At 46.4% G+C, this 20,608-nt stretch overlaps 1 protein-coding gene across 4 annotated transcripts in view; it reads left to right on the forward strand.

Moving 5' to 3' along the window:
- NUP214 (nucleoporin 214) overlaps positions 1–20,608 on the forward strand; it is a 78,162-nt gene that overhangs the window by 35,883 nt on the left and 21,671 nt on the right. For 2 of the 4 annotated variants that reach the window (XM_073555938.1, XM_073555941.1), the window contains 6 exons: positions 3,932–4,093; positions 4,705–5,629; positions 10,281–10,438; positions 10,521–10,624; positions 10,742–10,807; positions 10,909–11,058. In XM_073555938.1, the coding sequence (XP_073412039.1) occupies positions 3,932–4,093; positions 4,705–5,629; positions 10,281–10,438; positions 10,521–10,624; positions 10,742–10,807; positions 10,909–11,058 (1,565 nt within the window). The remainder of the gene's footprint in view (positions 1–3,931; positions 4,094–4,704; positions 5,630–10,280; positions 10,439–10,520; positions 10,625–10,741; positions 10,808–10,908; positions 11,059–20,608) is intronic. The other 2 variants (XM_073555939.1, XM_073555940.1) reach the window with 2 other exon arrangements.

The following is a 20,608-nucleotide window of genomic DNA, read 5'->3' on the forward strand; positions in this document are numbered from 1 at the left end:
CAAAACATTACCAAATTCATTCTCAGGCCTGTCTCCAAGGCTGCGACTTGGTCCAGCCTGCATACCTTTACAAAACATTACCAAATTCATGCTCAGGCCTCTGCGGATGCAGCTCTTGGCAGACGCATCCTGCAATCGGCAGTACCACAGTGTTAAGCCAGTGGGACTGCTTTAGGACCTCCCACTGTCTGTGTCCCCCAATGAGGCGTAGGAGAAATAGGGATTTTTGTGTACTCCACGTAAAATCCTTTTCTCCGAGCCAATCATTGGGGGACGCAATACCCACCCTGTTTGGCTGTTGGCTCACTGTAGCATTTTAGGTTTTGACAGAGTTATGATTGTCATTCGTTTAATGCTCCTACTGCTTTTTTTACCGAACTGGGGAATTCCCAGCCAGCGAGAGGGTGTTTACTGCAGGGGAGGAGTTAACTTTTTTTCTGTGTTTACTTAGTGTCCTCCTAGTGGCAAGCAGCATAACACCCACTGTCTGTGCCCCCCAATGATTGGCTTGGAGAAAAGGATTTTACGGTGAGTACACAAAAATCCCTATTTTTGGAGAGACTTTGATGACATATGTGGCCCAGACTGAGCGGGATGCTGATAGCTGCACATTGATTTACATTCCAGAGGTTTTCAATGGGGTTCAAGTCTGGAGATTGGGCTGGCCATGACAGGGATCTGATGTGGTGGTCCTTCATCAACACATGGATTATCCTAGCTGTGTGGCATGGCGCATTGTCCTGCTGGAAAAACCAGTCCTCAGAGTTGGGGAACATTGCCTGAGCAGAAGGAATCAACTGTTTTTCCAGGATAACCTTGTATGCGGCTTGATTCATACATCCTTCACAAAGATTAACCTACCCAATTCCAGCCTTGCTGAAGCATCCCCAAATCATCACCGATCTTCCACCAAATTTCACCAGGTGTTGGACAAAGCTGAAAATTGAGACTCATCAGAGCAGATTACCTTACTCCAGTCCTCTATGGTCCAATGCTTATGGTCTTTGGCAAAGTTCAGTCTGGCTCTCCTTTGCGTCTCATTGATGAAATGATTTTTTTTCTAGCTTTACAAAACTTGAGCCCTGCCTCTAGGAGCCTGTTACGAACTGTTCTTGCCATGCACTTCAACACAGCTGCCATTTGCCATCCCTTTTGAAGGTCACGTGATGTCATCCTGCAGTTGCCGAGTGACATTCAAATAAGCTGACGACCATCCCAGTCAGTGGAGAGTCGTTTTCGCCCGCTGCCGGTCTGTAGCTTTGTTGTCCCCAATGTCTGCTGCTTGACCTTGTTGTAATGGACTGCCGTCTTAGAAATTTTAAGGATGGAGTCAACATGACGCTCACTGTATCTCTCCGCTAGTAAAGCCAGAATTGAGCCCTTCTTTTCCTCACTCAAGACTTTTCTTTTCAACTCCTTTGGCATGGTTAAGTCATTGTTTCATTCCTATTTCTTTTGGGATATTACTAGCACTTGTTTTGCCATCCAGCTTGTCCTATTGCAAGAGGATTGTGAACACCACAGCAGGGTTTTTTTTTTATACTTTCCTTCATTAAATCAGATTTGTTTCAGGTGATCACCTAATCAGAAGCACATTAAGTAGAATGAGGTGTACTCTGGTTGGAATTCAACTGGAATGGTATGGAAGTCAGACATGTAGAGAAGCTGATTTTTATAAAACTGTGCAGTGGTCTCTTAATTTTTGCCAGAGCTGTATGTGGATTGTCACAGAGCGGCTCTGTGATAAATAAGGAGATGTAGGGATCAGACGAGCATTAGCGGAGCATATTCTTGATATCTTGCGGTCACCAAGGACAATTTCCAGGGTGTAATAGGGAAAGATTTGTTGTGTGTTGTTAGGTAATTTGGCCATTTTTCTATCTGACATATATTCTACATAGATATATATCCGAGGTGTATTCTGCCCTATACTTTGCATGTCCTTGAGGCTTTCTCTTCACTTGTAGAGAAAGATGTGAATGTAATAATCTGCAGATATTACATGCTCTTGGGTTAGGTAAACTAGGAATCACTTGAAGAGAAGGATCTGATTAGACTTGTAGATCAGACTCAATAACCGCATGAAAGGTCAGTCAGCTGCTTCTAAGGCCAGCAGAACATTGTCATGTATCATAAGAGGTGCGCACTCACAGGACAGGGACGGGATACGACCACTTTACAAAGCATCAGTACAACCTCATCTGGAATACGAAGCGCCGTTCATAGGATGGAGGCGCTGGACCCAGAAGAGGTCTAAAGAAGAGCCACAACGCTGATAAGGATGAGAAGAGAAGAAAAAGAACCACTGCAAATAGCGCACACTGAACCAGTACAAAAACAATGTTTTATTGATGCAGCAATACAATTAAAAACATAATAAAAACATATGCAGCATCCCACAATATATAAGAGTGAAGTATGGCATATCACAATTATAGATTATGCTGTAATAACCTGTATATCAACCATGTGGTCCAACCTCACTGCAATTAATCACAACAACCACCCCATAAACCTGCTCATGGAGACCAAGGGCCCTAATATTGCACAATCGCTGCATGAAATAATTCCATGCATGTGTCCCTAAATATTCACTGGTTAGGGCACACAGGCCATAATAAGCCAACAGCAATATGGCCAATGCCCACAATCCAATATTCAATTGTACCACACAAAAATTACTCCAGAGCAACCAATAATAAGGTCGCAGTGAAAATACAGCTATAACCAAGTGGGTGCTACACCCAGGATCATACCCCACGCGTATCGCCGCAACCCATGCGGCTTCATCAGGGGAAGTACACTGATCATGATCCAACAACCTTATATACCTTACTAAGACTCAAATGACCCACACATGCACCACAGGTGAACTGCCCCCATCCAAAAGTTCCAATCACTACAAAAGACCGGCGTCCCGGTCACTGAAGGAACATGGCCGCCGCGCATGCGCAATGAGCTGTGTGAGGAGTGTTGATAAAACAGGTTTATGGGGTGGTTGTTGTGATTAATTGCAGTGAGGTTGGACCACATGGTTGATATACAGGTTATTACAGCATAATCTATAATTGTGATATGCCATACTTCACTGTTATATATTGTGGGATGCTTCATATGTTTTTATTATGTTTTTAATTGTATTGCTGCATCAATAAAACATTGTTTTTGTACTGGTTCAGTGTGCGCTATTTGCAGTGGTTCTTTTTCTTCTCTTCTCATGTTTATTATTCCACTGTTGCTGCACCTAAACCTTCATTTATATATTTGTGATTGGTACAGTTGGTGCGCCCCATTTTTGTTATATACAACACTGATAAGGGGCAGGAGGAGCTATGCTAGGAGGAAAGACTAAAGGAGTTACATTCATTTACTCTTGTGAAGAGACATCTAAGGGGAGACATGTACAAGTACATTAATAACCCATAAAAAAAAGTGCAGTGAAAATCTGTTTCATATAACAAATGACAAGGAGCACTGTCTCTGCATGGAGAAAGAAAGGTTCAATCTCCATAGGAGAAAAGGCTTCTTTATCATAACTATTAATCTGAGGAATAGCTAAACTCAGGAACTGGTTCTCTACTGTAAGGTCACATGCACACATCCAGTATTTTGTGACTTTTTTACCACAGTATTTGTAAGCCTAAACCAGGAGTGGGTGATAAATATAGAAGTGGTGACGTGTTTCTATTATACTTTTCCTCTGACCGTTCCACTCCTGGTTTTGGCTTACAAATACTGGGGTAAAAAAATTCAACAAATACTCAATGTGTGCATGTAATCACCGCTCTTGGGTCATGCGAACAGTCGGCCTCAGGACCTGTTACAGCAGGAATGGTTTCAGAGAAGGCTGAGATGCTCCTTTTTTATTTTTTACATTAATTACTTGTTACCTCTGTGACTTCAAATCTGGTCTTCTCTTTCTATCATGCAGATGAGGAGAAGATCCTGCCGCCCACTCCAATCCTCCTGCTGCTTTCCACAGATGGAGTCCTTTCTTCTTTTCACATGATCAACATGAACCCTGGTGTGAAACCTCTGACTGTGAAAGCGGAGCGACTTCCTATGGAGGGAGAGCGAGCGATCAGACCTGCAGGTACGGAGACTGCAGGGTGCAGCGATATCTGCCCGCACGCTAATGGCTGTGAATGTCTCCGCGATGTTGTGCGGATGGAGCGGCTGTGGGACACCAATGGTGTTTACAGCTCTTTAACGGAAGCCCTGTCCAGATTTTTATTTTCAGCCAAAGTCCTTATAATAATGGGCAGCAGCATGAAGGCACTGCCCTATAAATCTTTGCAATAAGATTACGTGATCCACCCTAAGGTTACATGGTGTGGAGCTTGTCACCACCTCAGTGTGTCCACAAAGGAAATGTCTCCACTTACGGAGCGTCCAGAACACTGAAGGGTGGAAATCGTAATAGTGAATGAGCAAAGTAACATCCTTGTGACCTAGACGCGTGGAATTCTGCTCCTAATGCAAATTATTAGTTTTCTGATGGAGATCGCTATTTCCGTGCGGTAAGAACACAACGTGTGTTGTTCTGTGGGGGATCCTTAGGTCGATCGCATGATCTTGTTTGTGCGGTGTCATGTGGCTTCCGGATATGATGGAGGATTTGCTGCACAACTTGCTGAAGCTGCAATTTCCATCTGTTGATGTTTGGCCACCCGGTGACAATCATTTCTGTGCTTGTGTTTGCAGCGCCCGGCTCCAGCACCCCAGGACCTTCTGCAGCTGTTGCTAGCCCTGCTCTGTCTGGTGCACTTATCGGCAGTACTACTAATACACCCCCCTCTGGTCTCCCTGGAAAATCGACTGCCCCGGCTCTCAGACACCCAGCCATGCCTCATGTTTCAACCCCAACCTTTGTCCTGTCTGCTCCTAGTGGCAGTGAAAAACCGCAAACTGCTCTTCCTGTCCTCAGCCTTCCCACCACGAGTGGCACTGCGAAACCCCAAACCTCCACTCCTCCAGCCTTTGTCCCATCTGTCACTACTGGCAGTGTAAAACCCCAAATCTCCGCTCCTCCAGCTTTCATCCTGACTGCTACTACTGGCAGTACAAAACCCCAAACTTCCGCTCCTCCTGTCCTCGGCCTCCCTGCCACTACTGGCACTGCAAAACCCCAAATTGCTGCCGCTTCATCTTTCAACCTGTTTGCTGCTAGCAGCTCTGCAAAACCTCCTCCGACTGCCTCCACCTTCAGCTTCTCCACAGCTAATCTCCCTGGAAAACCCCAGCCTGGTGCCGCTTTCGGTTTACTGATGACGAGTGCCCCTGCCGGCCCTCAGGCCGCCTCCTTTGGGATCAGCATGCCTTCTTCTAACTTTTCTTTCAATCCTCAAGACAGTTCTTCATTTGCAGGCAAACCTCAGGCTCCTCCTTTCAGTGCCCCTTCCACGGGCCTTCCTGTAGTCACAGCCAGCTCTTCTGCGATCTTTGGCGCTCCAACTACAAGCTTTGCCAAGCAGCCGGGAGCCCCAGTGGTTTCCTTCAGCCCGGAGGGGATTGGGGGCACTTTTGGCGCTGCAGCCCCGAAGCCAGAAATCGCCAGTGGTTCTAACCAAGCTGCAGATGCCAGCATCCAGCCGGCACCATCCTCCGTCAGAGTGAACCTAAAAGACAAGTACGTTGAATATTCTGCCCGGTCATAGATCATTCTGCAGAATTGCATCAACTTTATTAAGATAAAGGGGGTGCTTGAGAGCCCCTACTTGGAGGACTTATTAGACAATGAAAACAAACAAATTATAAATATATATTAATAATGCTTTTGCAAACACCGCTTCTGATCGGCGGTAAAATAATCACCGCCAGTCAGACAGCCGCGGTTCCCAAGCTGTCAAATGACAGCTGGTATTCTGAGGCTGGTAAGGGGCCATGGATATTGCCAGCAACCTAAAACTAGCAGCCTGCAGCCACCATGAAAAGGCGTATCTATTAGTTGCGCCAATTCTGGCCTTCTCTTACAACGTGCCCTGTATTGGTGGCAAGTGGAGTTCATATCTGTGGAGTTGGTCACCTTTGTATTGTCTGGTGACATCAAGCCCACAGCTTAGTAATGGAGAGTCATCTATAGTAAGACACATCCATTACTAATCCTATAGTTGTAAATAAACACACGGCAAGATTAAAGTATTTTATTTGAAATAAAACAAAACACTTTTCCTTTTTTTTTTTTTTTTTTTAAAAGCTAGCTGAAGATCCCGGCGCTGCCCGGGCATAGTAACTAACTGTGGATAGTTATAACAAATTATAATTATCCTCCATCCCATAGTCCCGTGCCCATATACCAAACATACCAATCCTCCATCCCATAGTCGAGTGCCCATATACCCATCACACATCCTCCATCCCATAGTCCCATGCCCATATACCCATCATACATATTCTCCATCCCATAGTCCCATGCCCATATACCCATCATACATATTTGCCATCCCATGCCCATATACCCATCATACATATCCACGATCCCATAGCCCGTGCCCATATACCCATCATACATATCCTCCATCCCATAGTCGAGTGCCCATATACCCATCACACATCCTCCATCCCATAGTCCCATGCCCATATACCCATCATACATATTCTCCATCCCATAGTCCCATGCCCATATACCCATCATACATATTCGCCATCCCATAGTCGAGTGCCCATATACCCATCACACATCCTTCATCTCATAGTCCCGTGCCCATATACCTGTCATACATATCCTCCATCCCATAGTCCAGTGCCCATATACCCGTCATACACATCCTCCATCCCATAGTCCCGTACCCATATACCCGTCATACACATCCTCCATCCCATAGTCCAGTGCCCATATACCCATCTCACATCCTCCATCCCATAGTCAACCATTATGACATCATAATGAGCGGCGGGGCTTGCAACCTATGATGAAATCAGCGTCGCCATGGCAACCATTGTGACATCATAATGAGGGCGGGGCTTGACACACTTTTTCCCCATTATGTAGACAGGGGCAAAATTGTTTGGTGAATTGGAATGCGCAGGGTTAAAATTTCGCCTAAAAACATAGCCTAGGACGCTCTCAGGGTCCAGACGTGTGACTGTGCCAAATTTTGTGGCTGTAGCTGCGACGGTGCGGATGCCAATCCCGGACATGCATGCATACATGCATACATACATGCATGCATGCATGCATACATACATACATACATACATACATACATACATACACACACTTGAGCTTTATATAATAGATAACTAACACAGTTATACTCACCTAGCGCCCATTCCATTGAGTCCCTCGTCTTCTGTAATAAAACAAAAATAAAAAACAACAATATCCCACACCTGTCCTTCATCCAGCATCACTGACCAGCGGTGATGTTATCGAGGTTAACTGCAGTGTCCTCGGTGAGATCCCCGCTAGCACCGTGAGAAAAAGTGCAGAGATGAGTTCACCGGGACAATTTCACTGCCGTGAATTTTGAACTGTGGTGAACTCGCCTTTGCACCGTGGCGGGGATCTCACTGAAGTCACTGTAGTTCAGCCCGGCTGGGAACGCAGCCTCAGTGACCAGCAGTAACCTCGATGACGTCACTGCTAGTTACTGATGCTGCACTCGCAGCAGCTCATTCGTCAGTGGTTCTCGGCCTGGAAGGTCGCATCATGGCACCGTCCAGGTTGAAAATGGTTTATCTCCAGACATGGATTGTGGGACAGAACATCGGACAGGTGAGGGATATGGTTGTTTGTTTTTGTTTTATTACAGGAGATGAGCGATTCAGTGGTATTAGGCGCAAGATGAGTATAACGGTTTGTTTTTAAATAAAGTAAAAAAGTGTGTTTTGTTTCATTGGCAATAAGATACTTTTTTTTCTGGCTGTGTTTATTTACCATACAACTATAGGATTAGCAGTGGATAGGTGTTTTTATAGACGCTTTTCCATTACTAAGCCGTGGGCTTGATGTCACCTGACAATACAAAGGTGACATCAACCCCACAAATATGAACCCCACTTGCCACCACTACAGGGCAAGTGGAAAGGCACCAGAATTGGCACATCTAATAGATGCGCCTTTTCTGGGTGACTGCAGGCTGTTATTTTTAGGCTAGGGGGACCAATATCCAGGGCCCCTTACTAGCCTCAAAATACCAGCCCCCAGCTGTGTGCTTTAGCAAGGCTGGTTGTCAAAAATGGGGGGGGGGGGGACACACCCCACTTTTTTTTTTCAATTATTTAAATAATTTAAAAATACGGCATGGGGACCCTTCTATTCTTGATAGCTAACCTTGCTGACAGCTGAGGGTTGCAGCCCCCACTGAGTGTTATGCCTGGCTGGTTATCCAAAATATAAGGTAACCCAGGCCATTTTTTTTTTTTTTAATTATTTATTTCCAGCACAGGCACCAGCTGACTGAATATTCCCATCAAGTGCTCCTGCTCTTTCTGTTGTTAGCAGCATGTGTCTACTGATGGGAGCTGTAGTCCCATCAGAAGACACCAGTGACCGGAGGTAAACTTTATACCTTCGATCACAGCTGCGCGCTCACGCTGTCTCTTGACAGCGTGGGTGCCGTGGCTGTCTGACTGGCGGTGATGATTTTACCGCCCATTAGAAGCTGTGTTTGCCGCATTGTCATGCACATGACAGTTTGGCAAACACTGGATGTTCGGACCACTCATTCACGTGAATGGGGTCCAGGTTCGGGTCCAGATACTGTTCTGGTACCCAAACTTTTTGTAACTGTTCGGCCGGACCCGAACATCCAGGTGTCCGCCAATCTCTATTGTGCAGGTAAGTAATGCCATCAACAGAAATAAGAACATTAACTCCACTACCCAACAGCACCAGGGATGTGGGCAGTAACTCCTCCACTACCCCTGGAGCGCCAGGGATTCAGGAGGTAAATTCTCCACCTGTAGCGTAACTAGAGTCCCCAGTGCAGAATATAGACATGAGCCCTTGTATTGTTCCAGTTCCTGTGAAGACATACCTGTTCACCCTCTCATGTAACAATGTCCCCCATCCTGGCCCCTTGCTGTAATAATGTTCCCCATCCTGGGCCCCTTCCAGTAAAATATGTTCCTCATCCTGGTATAATGCCCCTTCCTGATACAATGTCATTCATCTTGAGCCCCTTCCAATAATATATTTTCCTATCCTCGCATAATGCCCTCCATCCTAGCCCCCCTTCCAGTAATAATGTCTCTGTTCTGTTGCTCTCCTCCTGTTCACCTTCCACTGCTTCTACTATGTGCAGTATTCTATTCTATAGCCAGCACAGAAGCAGGCAGCTGACTTCAGAGTGCAAACAGGCAGCCAATAATGTCACTGCCGTACCCCGTTTGTGACGGACATGCCAACGTCAGTTGCCAGCTTCTGATTATCCGGCAGCATGTATTGCATTGGGTCTCTGTGCTGCAATACATTTCAGCTGAATGTGCACAACCGTCTGAAATAGCTGCTGGCATCGGCATGCCCCCATCTCACACGAGCCCATTCGCACACTCTGCGACCACGATTGTTACGCCCCTTGCTTCCACTACCCCTAGAACACCAGAGATATGAGCAGTAACTCTTCCACTACCCCTAGAGCACTCCGGATGCGGGTAGTAACTCTTCCACTATCCCAAGAGCACCAGAGATGTGGGTAGTAACTCTCCCACTATCCCTAGAGCACTCCAGATGTGGGTAGTATCTCTTCTACTATCTTTAGACCACTCCAGATGTGGGTAGTAACTCTTCCACTATCCCTAGAACACCATTGATGCGAGTAGTAATTCTTCCACTACCCTAGAGCACTCCAGATGTGGGCAGTAACTCTTCCACTATCCCAAGAGCACCAGGGATGTGGGTAGTAACTCGTCCACTATCCCTAGAGCACTAGGAATGCTGATAGTAATGCTTCCACTATCCCTAGAGCACCAGGGATGCCGGTAGTAACTCTTCCACTATCCCTAGAGCACTAGGGATGCTGATAGTAATGCTTCCACTATCCCTAGAGCACCAGGGATGCCGGTAGTAACTCTTCCACTATCCCTAGAGCACTAGGGATGCTGATAGTAATGCTTCCGCTATCCCTAGAGTACTAGGGATGTGGGTAGTAATGCTTCCACTATCTCTAGAGCACCAGGGATGCCGGTAGTAACTCTACCACTATCCCTAGAGCACTAGGGATGTGGGTAGTAACTCTTCCACTATCCCTAGAGCACCAGTTATGTTTTGCTATTCTTATATAATCTGACTTTCTCTGCATTTTCCTGTATAACTGGCTATTTTCTCCTGTTCTCAGGTTTGGTGCCGTGGATGTGCCTCAGCCAAAGCCTGTCTTTGCCCCAAGCACACCAGTTGTTTCTTTTACACCTCCTTCCAAGACCGCAGCTCCGGGAAACATTGCCATGCCCACATCATCCCTGTCCTTGGGGACTCCTAGCAGACCGTTTTCTGATGGTAAATGTAGCAGCTCTGTACTCGTGTTTGGCCGGCTGTACCTTGATGTGATATGTGTCCTCTTACAATTTGTCTTGTCCAGCAGTCTCGCTACCACCACAAAGTGCTCTCCTGCCACAAGCAGCAGCCCAGAAGGCGGCCCGGGTCTTACCAGTGGTGGTGAAGCAAACGCCGCCACCACCACAGGTAGATCTTCTTTTATATACATGAATCTAGTACAAACCCTTCTCTGCTGTGAAATAGCTGCTAACAGAGAGCAATCGGCAAGGCTTATTGTGACCATATTAATTTTATTTCTTGCAGCCTGTAGGATCATTTCACAAAGTTGCAGACAGCAAGGACCCCATTTACAATGGCATAAAAGATGAGGTGTGCCCATCGGGAGAATTGCTTATTAGGGGTCTTGTTTTTTATTGCTTTTTCTGTTTTGGCTGCTTTTTTTTTTTTTAACCTTTTTATTTGGGTGGCAGATTGCTCATTTTCAGAAAGAGTTGGATGACCTGAAGGCGCGTTCGGCTAAGGCTTGCTTCACCATAGGAACGGAGGAGGAGATGAGGCATCTGACCACAGAGTCCGATCAGCTCCACTCGTTCCTTCTGGAAATCCAGGATACTACGAAGGTAATGACTGGACCCCTAGAAGAGAAGCGATTTAAAATGTGAAATCATTTATTTGATATCATATGTAATGTTAAAAACCAGTGCTACAGCCGAAACTGTGTAAATAAAAGGGGCAAATTACAAGGTAAGTGCAAAGAGCAAAAGGATTTGCAGGTCCGGCAGCCGTGTCATTGTGGCTACTGGACCGGAGCCCTACAAACCTCTTATGATTAAAAGGCACAACGTCATGCCCCACAGATGACTTTTTTTTTTTTAGGTCTTGGCTACTGATGGGTATCCAGGCCAGTAGGAGGAGGTTTTTTCAGGCTCTGGTTCGGTGGCCATGGACTTCCTATGTGGCCATTGGATCAGGGACATGCAAGTCTTATACCACAGTTCTATTGCAACGCCGTTCACATTTTGGGGGATGAGCTGAACATCGGGTTAAGTAGAGGACTTTGGCAAAATGGTGACTGGTGCAGCATGATTACGTGGGAGCTCCCACCCACTTAGACCAGGCAATATGATTTGGGGCTGTAGGACCATGTGGAGTCCTGGAAGCCTAGGAAAGGCCTCTGTGTCTTGAGTCGTGTGTCCCACACTTCTTTGCACTGTCTTTTAGACACTGGTGCCTGCAACGCTTTGTCATTGTGTCACCCCTTCACCCCAATAAATAAATGTGTTATATATTAGGGTGATAGTCAAAAACTTTTGTTCAAATTTGGGTTTACGTCTGGGTGTGGCGGTGAACCAAGGAAACGAGTGCCAGTGTTAACAGTTCCTTGTAATCCTCTCTGGGATGGCATTGTGCAAGATGGTTGGTGCAACACTTAACTAGACATGCCTTAAGTTGACCCAGCTCAGTTGACACTGTCATCTTCCATTCCAGCTGGAAACTTGCTTTTATCCAGTTGATTTTAGGCAGCAGAAAATCTCTTGAACAACTTTATATTTGGACCTGTTAATGCTGGCCATAATTTATCAAACACAATTGCAAGAATTGGCTTGTGATGTGTTGCCTACATGGTAATAAGTAGTTCTTTCTGCAGTTTCTGCTAAGAGGACGCACGCACCGTCCTTTGTACCAGTGTTGCTATCGGTCGTGTCGACTTACAAACTTCCCTTTTTCCAAGAGCTGCCAGTTCTGCAGACCCTGGGAAATCCAGCCTTAGCTCGGTCTGTTGGGTATTTCTGGGACTGACAACATCTCAGTTCCTCTGACATCACTACTGCCAGTCATTCAGCAGTTTCATTGCGGGTCAAGCCTGCGAACCTTTTCCCGTCCCGGTGTACAATCAGTGGGCCGCTGCTATGGAAGGAAGCTTTGATAGCATTTGCTGTAATCTTTGCGATGCTGGTGACGAGCCTGTCTAATAGATTCCATATTCAACATGAAACTGTCTGGATCGTAGCCGAGAGACTGACAAGCAGAAGCCAGCAGGTAGGTCATTTTTCTATCACTGGTATTGGTTTTACCTTGACTTCCAGAGTCACAATGTTACAGCTCTTACAGACTTGCGTTTCTTGGGATTAAAATGTCCTTTGCCCTTATCGTTGTCCTAAGCGCCATTGTCGCTGCAAGTTTTGCAAAGGTCGGCTTCTGCTGTCCACTGCTGAACTCGCTCAGTTTCCTTTTTTCTTTGTTTCTCTACCTGTAATTCTCTCATAAATCTTCTTTCCTCTACCCGCTTTCTGTCTAATGGTCCCATGCTTCCATGGCAACCTTTTTCTCTTTGAGCAAACAAGAAGTCACAGTGTTCCTGAAGTCTCATGGCATCTGCATGAGTGACATCAAACAAATCATCACGTTTATTACCAAATTCCTGCTTGGATTTTTGTGTTTTGGCTGGCTATTTAGCCGCCGCCTTCAGACTCTTCCATTGAGCAAATGGAGTCTTCGCCTTACTGATCATGTGATTTTGTTGCCTTGTCGGCATTCTCGCTTTTTCCCAGACTTGTACTTTTGTTGGCTGGGACGGTTGTGCTGGCTCCTGTTGGTTGCAATTCTATACAGTGTAGGAAATAAGACCTGACCAACACCTGCCGATCCGACGGAAGCCTAGAACCGGTACTACAGCCTGCTGTCCCTCCAAATAACCACATTCCTCTAACACTGGAATTTGAAGACGCCATTTTTTTTGACAACCGTGACTAAATCTGTGGGATTCCTAAATGGCAGACATTAAACCACATTTTATTAAAGTTTGATATGTTGCTGCTTAGCATGAGCGAATCCCCAGACTGCGGGCTGGACAGTGGCCGAATACACAGGGATTTGCTCAGCCCTAGTTGCTGCAGATCTCCCCAATATCGCTCATCAACACTTCTAAATTACTATTAGAAATTACATTTGTGCCTGAAAGTGACTTACTTTAACTAGACGATTAAAGACACACAGAAGTGGTGCAGGCTGCTGCCTAAATATTTAGAGATTAGACTTGTCTAAAATTGTGAATAATACCGAATGTTGTCAGTAATCTGGCAGGTTTACTTTAAAACAGGAAATATAAACTAATATTAAAAATATTAAATATTCTTTAAAAGTAAGGTAATTGGAGAGAGCTTCAAGGAGCGGTGGGGCCCTTATTGCTGTTATATATTAACCACTTCCCGACATGCGCCGTACATTAGAGTGTTTCATTTTGTATGGTAAAAATTAAAATGTTAAATTTATGCAGTGTCTCTTCCCATTCAGTTTCATCCCATTTCTTCTAGTCTTATATATCAGACAGACAAAACGTGCTCCTTTTCTTGTTCCTTTCCATTCGGTATTAGACATATGCAATTGTGTAGTGACTAGCACAATTTTGAGGACATATATGGCCTTTGCCCTCCACCTTGCTTCAGTCAGAGCCCCTGCAACCCTAAATTCAAAATCTTTTTCATCCCAACCTCCAAGATATAGAAGTGACAGTTGTAATGGCTCTTTGTAAGCTTCTCTTGGATGACTGCCATCTTTCAAGACATTGTTGAGGTAGCCCACCATTTTCACACGTTGTTCTTCATTTTCTACCGTAATTCTGCCGGAGACACACTGACTCTAATGCAATCCCCCTTTGTGTACAAGGACTTCTGTGTAACTTCTGCTTTTTATAGCACCTTTAAAATTCCAGTTTTTTTTTATTTTCTGCATCCTTGTTCAAAAAAAAAAAAATTGAAAAGATATGGAGAGGATAATAAAAGCTGCTAAATGGGAACAAGAGTATGAATCTGTTTTAGGAAAGAAAAGGGTAATATTGATTATTCGCTACTGAGGCCATATTCAGATTGTCTGCTCTGCACTGAAGTCACAAGTACATCATAAGGCTAGTAACCCAGGTATTCAGAAACCCCTTTTCTAGGTGGCAGGAGACATTTGTGCAAACTGGGGAAGACTGTGGATTTTCTATATGCAGTATGATCTTTGTCATGCTGAGTTGTTACAAAATTTTGTCTAAAAAGTCACATTTTGTAAGAGGTAAAAACGTGCTGCAAAATTTGTGCCATGTCCAAATGTGGCATAAAAAGTGTCAATAAGAGGATAGTGTGACATAGTCATTTTTCTGGCCTATGTAAAGTTGCTATAGTTTAAGATTTGCATGAAAAAAAAAAAAAAAACAATAAAAATATACAGTGGCATGCAAAAGTTTGGGCCCACCTGGTCAAAGTTACTGTTGTTGTGAACAGTTAAGCAAGTTGAAGATGAAATTATCTCTAAAAAGCCTAAAGTTAAAGATGACACATTTCCTTTGTATTTTAGTCCAGAAAAAAATACTGTCATTTTTTTTCTTTTAGTTTTAAATTGCAATGCACAAGTTTGAGCACCCTTGGAGATTTGTGTGCTCAGAAAACTCTGGAGTTGTAGTACATTGTTCTGCTGTTCAGAGACACCTGCACAATTATGGCCTTCATGGAAGAGTCATCAGAAGAAAACCTCTCCTGCGTCCTTGCCATAACAATCCTTGTGGATTTAGCAGCACACGAGAGTGTTTCTTTCATTTCCTTGTGATGGTAAATAAAAACTAAAAGCACTTGTTCCTTGGAAGGGAGTCGAGCTCCAAAAAATTCACCACCAGGCACTTTTTCAAGTTACCAAATTTCCTTTCTAGTACTCATTTTCAGTCTAACTACCTGCAAAACATAATAGAAACATAACATACACATTAGTGTGATGTCGATGATACATTTTCATGAATTTCAGTACTTTCAGATAAAAGTGATCAAAGTGTGCAACCTCTAAATATTAATCGATTTCGCTAAAATTTTTTACATGGCTCTTTTAGATGACTTAGACCAAGGATTCAAGCAAAGTCATATGAAAATCATAACTTCGGAAAAATGAAATACCCTACCGGACATATACTGCTCTGTTGTCCTGATGGTCTCCATGGAGACCCCCAGCCCCAAGATGGATGTAGGGTCCTACAGGGAAGGTGGCTTGTGAGCGCCTGCTAAGAGAAGGAGCTGACATGCCTCCTCCCCTGTCTGTCAGATGCTGATTTGATATTCTGCAGTGTAAAAGCTTTGAAGAGTATCAGATCTGCTATCTGACACTGTACAGTGATGTCCCAGGATGGGACAATGTAAAAAAGTTAAATAAAAAAAATACTAAGTGCCAAAAATATTTTCTCCTACGCCTCATTGGGGGACACAGACAGTGGATGTTATGCTGCTTGCCACTAGGCGGACACTAAGTAACACAGAAAAAAGTTAACTCCTCCCCTGCAGTATTCCTCTCGCTGGCTGGGAATTCCCCAATTCTTGCTTAGTGTCTGTAGGAGGCACTTGGGTCTGGCTTCAGACCCCACCATTTTTATTTTATTTTTTAATTTTCTGTAAATTTTTATTTTTTAATTAACTGAGCGAAGGGGGCGACGGTTCCTTTCTACGGCCTGCTCTCCCCCAAACCCACAACAGGCAAGCACACGGAGTATACCTCCCCGTACACTTTCCTGCAACGACTGGGGCTGATTCTTCTGGCGATGGTTCATTTACGGTCCCGGTACCCCACACGGATACGTGGGCGAGCGCACAGAGAAGACTTGACCAGCGCTTTCGGATGCCCTAAATTAGCCCCATAGCTCTCCGTCCCCCTGCCCATAGGGTGGACAGATTGAGCAATACCCCTGTAACAACCTCTCTGGCTCTGCTACATTGCCCGGGAGCTTTTTTACCTCAGGATCTGAGATGGGATGAAACCTGCTGTCATGTCGGACGCTGTTCACACCACAGCATCCGGCAGGCAGAGGTAGTTCCACCTCCAGCCACTATAGCCTCAGTGGCGCCGGCCTGATCTTCAGGCTCTCGGGGGTTAATCCTGCTGGAGACCAGGTTGGATGGTTAGTCACGCCCACGGTCTTTAAATAGTCATGCTGGCCTATGGGCGTCGCCGATTATAGCTTGTGTTTCACACCAAGTGGTTCCGGTCTGGAGTGGAGGTGTTCAAGAGAGAGAGATTCATATCTGGTGTCGTATGATCCGTCGTTATCCTTTCTCCTTCCCATATTTGTGTTTAGTTGTGCCCTGTTCACATTACTGTTTATTCCTGTGTGTGTGCGGCGCAGTGCAGTTTAAGTTCTCCCTGTCTGTCATTATTTGTGTGGGAGCTTTGGTGGTGACTTCTCACTGGGTGGAGGGTGGAGGGTTAAGTGCAGGGCTGAGCAGGAGATAAGGAAAGGTCGGAGGCTCAGGCATTTGCACCTTCAGCAAAAACCCTGGGTTGAGGGTCAGACAGGGTTTCCCCTAGTAAAGGGACACCACAGGGGCCCCGGGTCTTTCAGCCTTAGTTGAACTTAGCCCCCGTGACATTATAATCGGCCCACATTTTTCAGGAGTCCATGGATCCATTAGATTCCATAACCCGCCAGTTGGCGGCGCTGTCCATACAGGTCTCCGAGTTGAATGGGGCAGTTCAGCAGCATGGCCTGGTAGTAGCAAAGGTGCAAACGGCATCTGCAGGTATCGGTGCAGAGCCGAAGTTTCCGCTGCCAGAACGATTTTCAGGAGATCGCAGCAAATTTGTCGTATTTCGGGAGGCCTGCAAATTATACTTCCGCATGCGGCCAATATCCTCAGGTAATGAGGCCCAGCGAGTAGGGCTGGTGTTGTCATTACTGAGTGGTGACCCCCAAGCATGGGCATTTTCCTTACCACCTGACTCTGCTACATTTCATTCGGTCGATAATGTTTTTTCTGCCCTCGGGCTCATTTACGATGACCCTGACCGACTGGCTCTAGCGGAATCTAAAATCCGCGCCCTCCGCCAGGGGGAGCGCTTGGCAGAAGACTATTGTTCGGAATTTCGCCGCTGGGCTGTAGACACACAGTGGAATGACCCAGCACTGCGGAGCCAGTTTATTCATGGGGTATCAGGGAGGGTGAAACAAGCCCTCCTGATGTATGAGACTCCGGCATCATTGGAGTCTGCCATGAGTTTGGTGATACGTATTGATCGCCGTTTTCGTCAGGGGGCACAGGAGACGCTACCTCTGGGGGAAAACAGAGGTGCAGGTGTGGTTGAAGTAGATGAGTCCCCTGAACCTATGCAGATTGCTGGCGTGGCACAGGTTCGGCCTCGCGCTCCGGGAGTCCGGAAGTCCGGAGCATGTTTCTACTGTGGTAAAGGAGGTCATTATGTTAACGTTTGCCCGGTACTACCTAAGAGGGTCACACCGGCGGAAAACTGTTAAGCTCAGAGGGTATGGAGGAGACCCAACTGAGCGTATGCATATCCTCCATGATGGTATCTCAATGTATGCTCCCTGCCAAGGTTATTGTCGCCGGCAGAGAGCTACCTATATCAGTGTTTGTGGATAGCGGTTCCGCCACCAATCTCATAGATGAGGAGTTTGCACACACCGCCGGGTTTAAGATTGAAAAACTTCCTCACCCCATACAGGTGGTGACCATTAATGCTGTTCCCCTCCCTCAAGGGGAGATTACTGAGTTTGTGGCAGAGGTGAAACTCCACATTGGGGTCCTACATTCTGAGTCGGTTACATGTAGGGTCCTCCGTAATCTCCCAGCTCAAATGGTCCTGGGTTTTCCATGGCTGTCCAGGCACAACCCGGTAATTGATTGGAAAACTCAGGACATAGTACAATGGAGTGGTTTCTGCCAAGACAATTGCTTGGCCACATGTGTGTCCGCCGTGACGCCCAGCCTGCCGGAGGCTTTGCAGGATTTCGCGGATGTTTTCTCTGAGAAGGGTTGCTCAGAACTGCCTCCACATAGAGCCTATGACTGTGCTATTAGGCTAAAACCCGGGGCCAAATTACCTAAGGCCAGGATGTTTAATATTTCTGGTCCTGAGAGACAAGCTCTGAAAGACTACATCGCGGAGAGTCTGAGCAAAGGTCACATCCGGCCTTCGTCCTCGCCTGTAGCCGCGGGGTTTTTCTTCATTAAGAAGAAAGATGGGGGGTTACGCCCGTGTCTGGATTTCCGAGAGTTAAACCAGATTACTATCCGTGATCCCTACCCAATGCCGTTGATCCCGGATTTGTTCAACCAGGTAGCGGGGGCAAAATGGTTTTCCAAGCTGGACCTCAGGGGGGCGTATAACCTCATAAGGGTCCGTCAGGGGGATGAGTGGAAGACGGCGTTTAACACTCCTGAGGGTCATTTTGAGAGTCTGGTTATGCCGTTTGGGTTGACCACCGCGCCTGCCGTTTTCCAACATTTTATTAATGATGTCTTTGCTCATGTCCTGGGGAGATTTGTGATTGTATACCTGGATGATATCCTCATTTATTCTAGCGATCGGGACACTCATTTGCAGCATGTTAGGCAGGTGTTACAGTTGCTCCGGGAGAACCAGCTCTATGCTAAGCTGGAAAAATGTTTATTTTTTGTCCAGGAGTTGCCCTTTTTGGGATATATTGTGTCTGCAGCTGGTTTTAAAATGGACACCGCTAAGGTGCAAGCGGTGTTGCAATGGGAGAGGCCGGAGAGTCTGAAAGCACTCCAGCGGTTCCTGGGGTTTGCGAATTATTATAGGAAATTTATAAAACACTTTTCGACTGTCGCCAAACCACTCACGGACATGACAAAAAAGGGTGCCGATCTGGCGAACTGGCCTGAGGTGGCTATACGTGCATTTGAGCGTCTGAAGAATAGTTTTGCTTCAGCCCCCATTCTGGTGCAACCAGACGTGTCTAAACCTTTTGTGGTAGAGGTTGATGCGTCGGAGGTGGGAGTGGGGGCAGTACTGTCTCAAGGCTCGTCCTTGAGCGAGATGCATCCATGCGCCTACTTCTCCAAGAAGTTGTCGCCGGCCGAACGGAATTATGATATCGGCAACAGGGAGTTGTTGGCCATCAAACTGGCTTTTGAGGAATGGCGACACTTCTTGGAGGGGGCGGCTCACCAGGTCACAGTTATCACCGACCATAAGAATCTGCTCTACCTGGAGTCGGCCAAGCGTCTGTCTCCTAGGCAGGCTCGCTGGGCATTGTTTTTTACTCGTTTCAATTTTCTTGTGACGTACCGTCCCGGGGCTAAAAACACCAAGGCGGATGCTTTGTCTAGGTGTTTTCCGGGGGGAGAACCTCGGGAAGAGCCGGTACCCATCCTCCAGAAAGGGGTAGTGGTCTCGGCTCTCACGACTGAGGTAGAGGCGGAGATTGCCGAGGCCCAAGAGGAGGTACCACCAGGACTTCCCGCCAACAAATCATTTGTACCCCTGCATCTTCGGCCTAAGGTGTTGAAGGAACACCACGATTCGGTACTGGCTGGTCACCCAGGGGTGAAGGGCACCTTAGAGCTGGTATCGCGTCGTTTCTGGTGGCCCAAAATCCGGCAGGACGTGGTCTCGTACGTGGCAGCTTGCATCACGTGCGCTAGGGCTAAGTCACCCCGAACCCGTCCTGCTGGCACGCTACAGCCTCTGGGGGTACCCAATAGGCCATGGACAGAAATCTCCATGGATTTTATCACTGACTTGCCAGCCTCGGCAGGGAACACGGTCATCCTGGTGGTGGTTGACCGTTTTTCAAAGATGGCGCATTTTGTGGCGTTGTCCTCTTTGCCCAATGCTAAGACGTTGGCTCAGGTATTTGTGAAGGAGGTGGTCAGACTCCACGGAATACCGTCTGACATAGTATCTGATAGGGGTACGCAATTTGTGGCGAGGTTTTGGAAAGCTTTTTGCTCAAGGTTGGGGATCAAGTTGTCACATTCATCGGCGTTTCATCCACAGTCTAATGGACAAACTGAGCGCATGAACCAAAATCTTGAACAGTATTTACGATGCTTTGTGTCCGACAACCAGGAGGAGTGGTCTACTTTCCTTCCTCTGGCCGAATTCGCATTAAATAATCACCGCCAAGAGTCATCAGGAGAGTCTCCATTCTTTTGTGTGTACGGTCAACATCCTCAGTTTTGTACCTTACGTCAGGGTGACTCCGGGGGTGTCCCGGAGGAGGATCAGCTAGGAGCCCAATTGTCATCAGTCTGGAGGCGGGTGAAACAGCGTTTGTTGAGCATGAGTGCCAGGTACAAACGGGTGGCTGACAGTAGACGCGTGCCAGGTCCGGACCTGTGTGTGGGTGAATGGGTGTGGTTAGCTACGAAGAACATAAAACTCAAAATC

Source organism: Dendrobates tinctorius, unplaced genomic scaffold (assembly GCF_039654945.1).
Source record: "Dendrobates tinctorius isolate UK_male_01 unplaced genomic scaffold, ASM3965494v1 ptg000231l, whole genome shotgun sequence".
NCBI classification, from domain to species: Eukaryota; Metazoa; Chordata; class Amphibia; order Anura; family Dendrobatidae; genus Dendrobates; species Dendrobates tinctorius.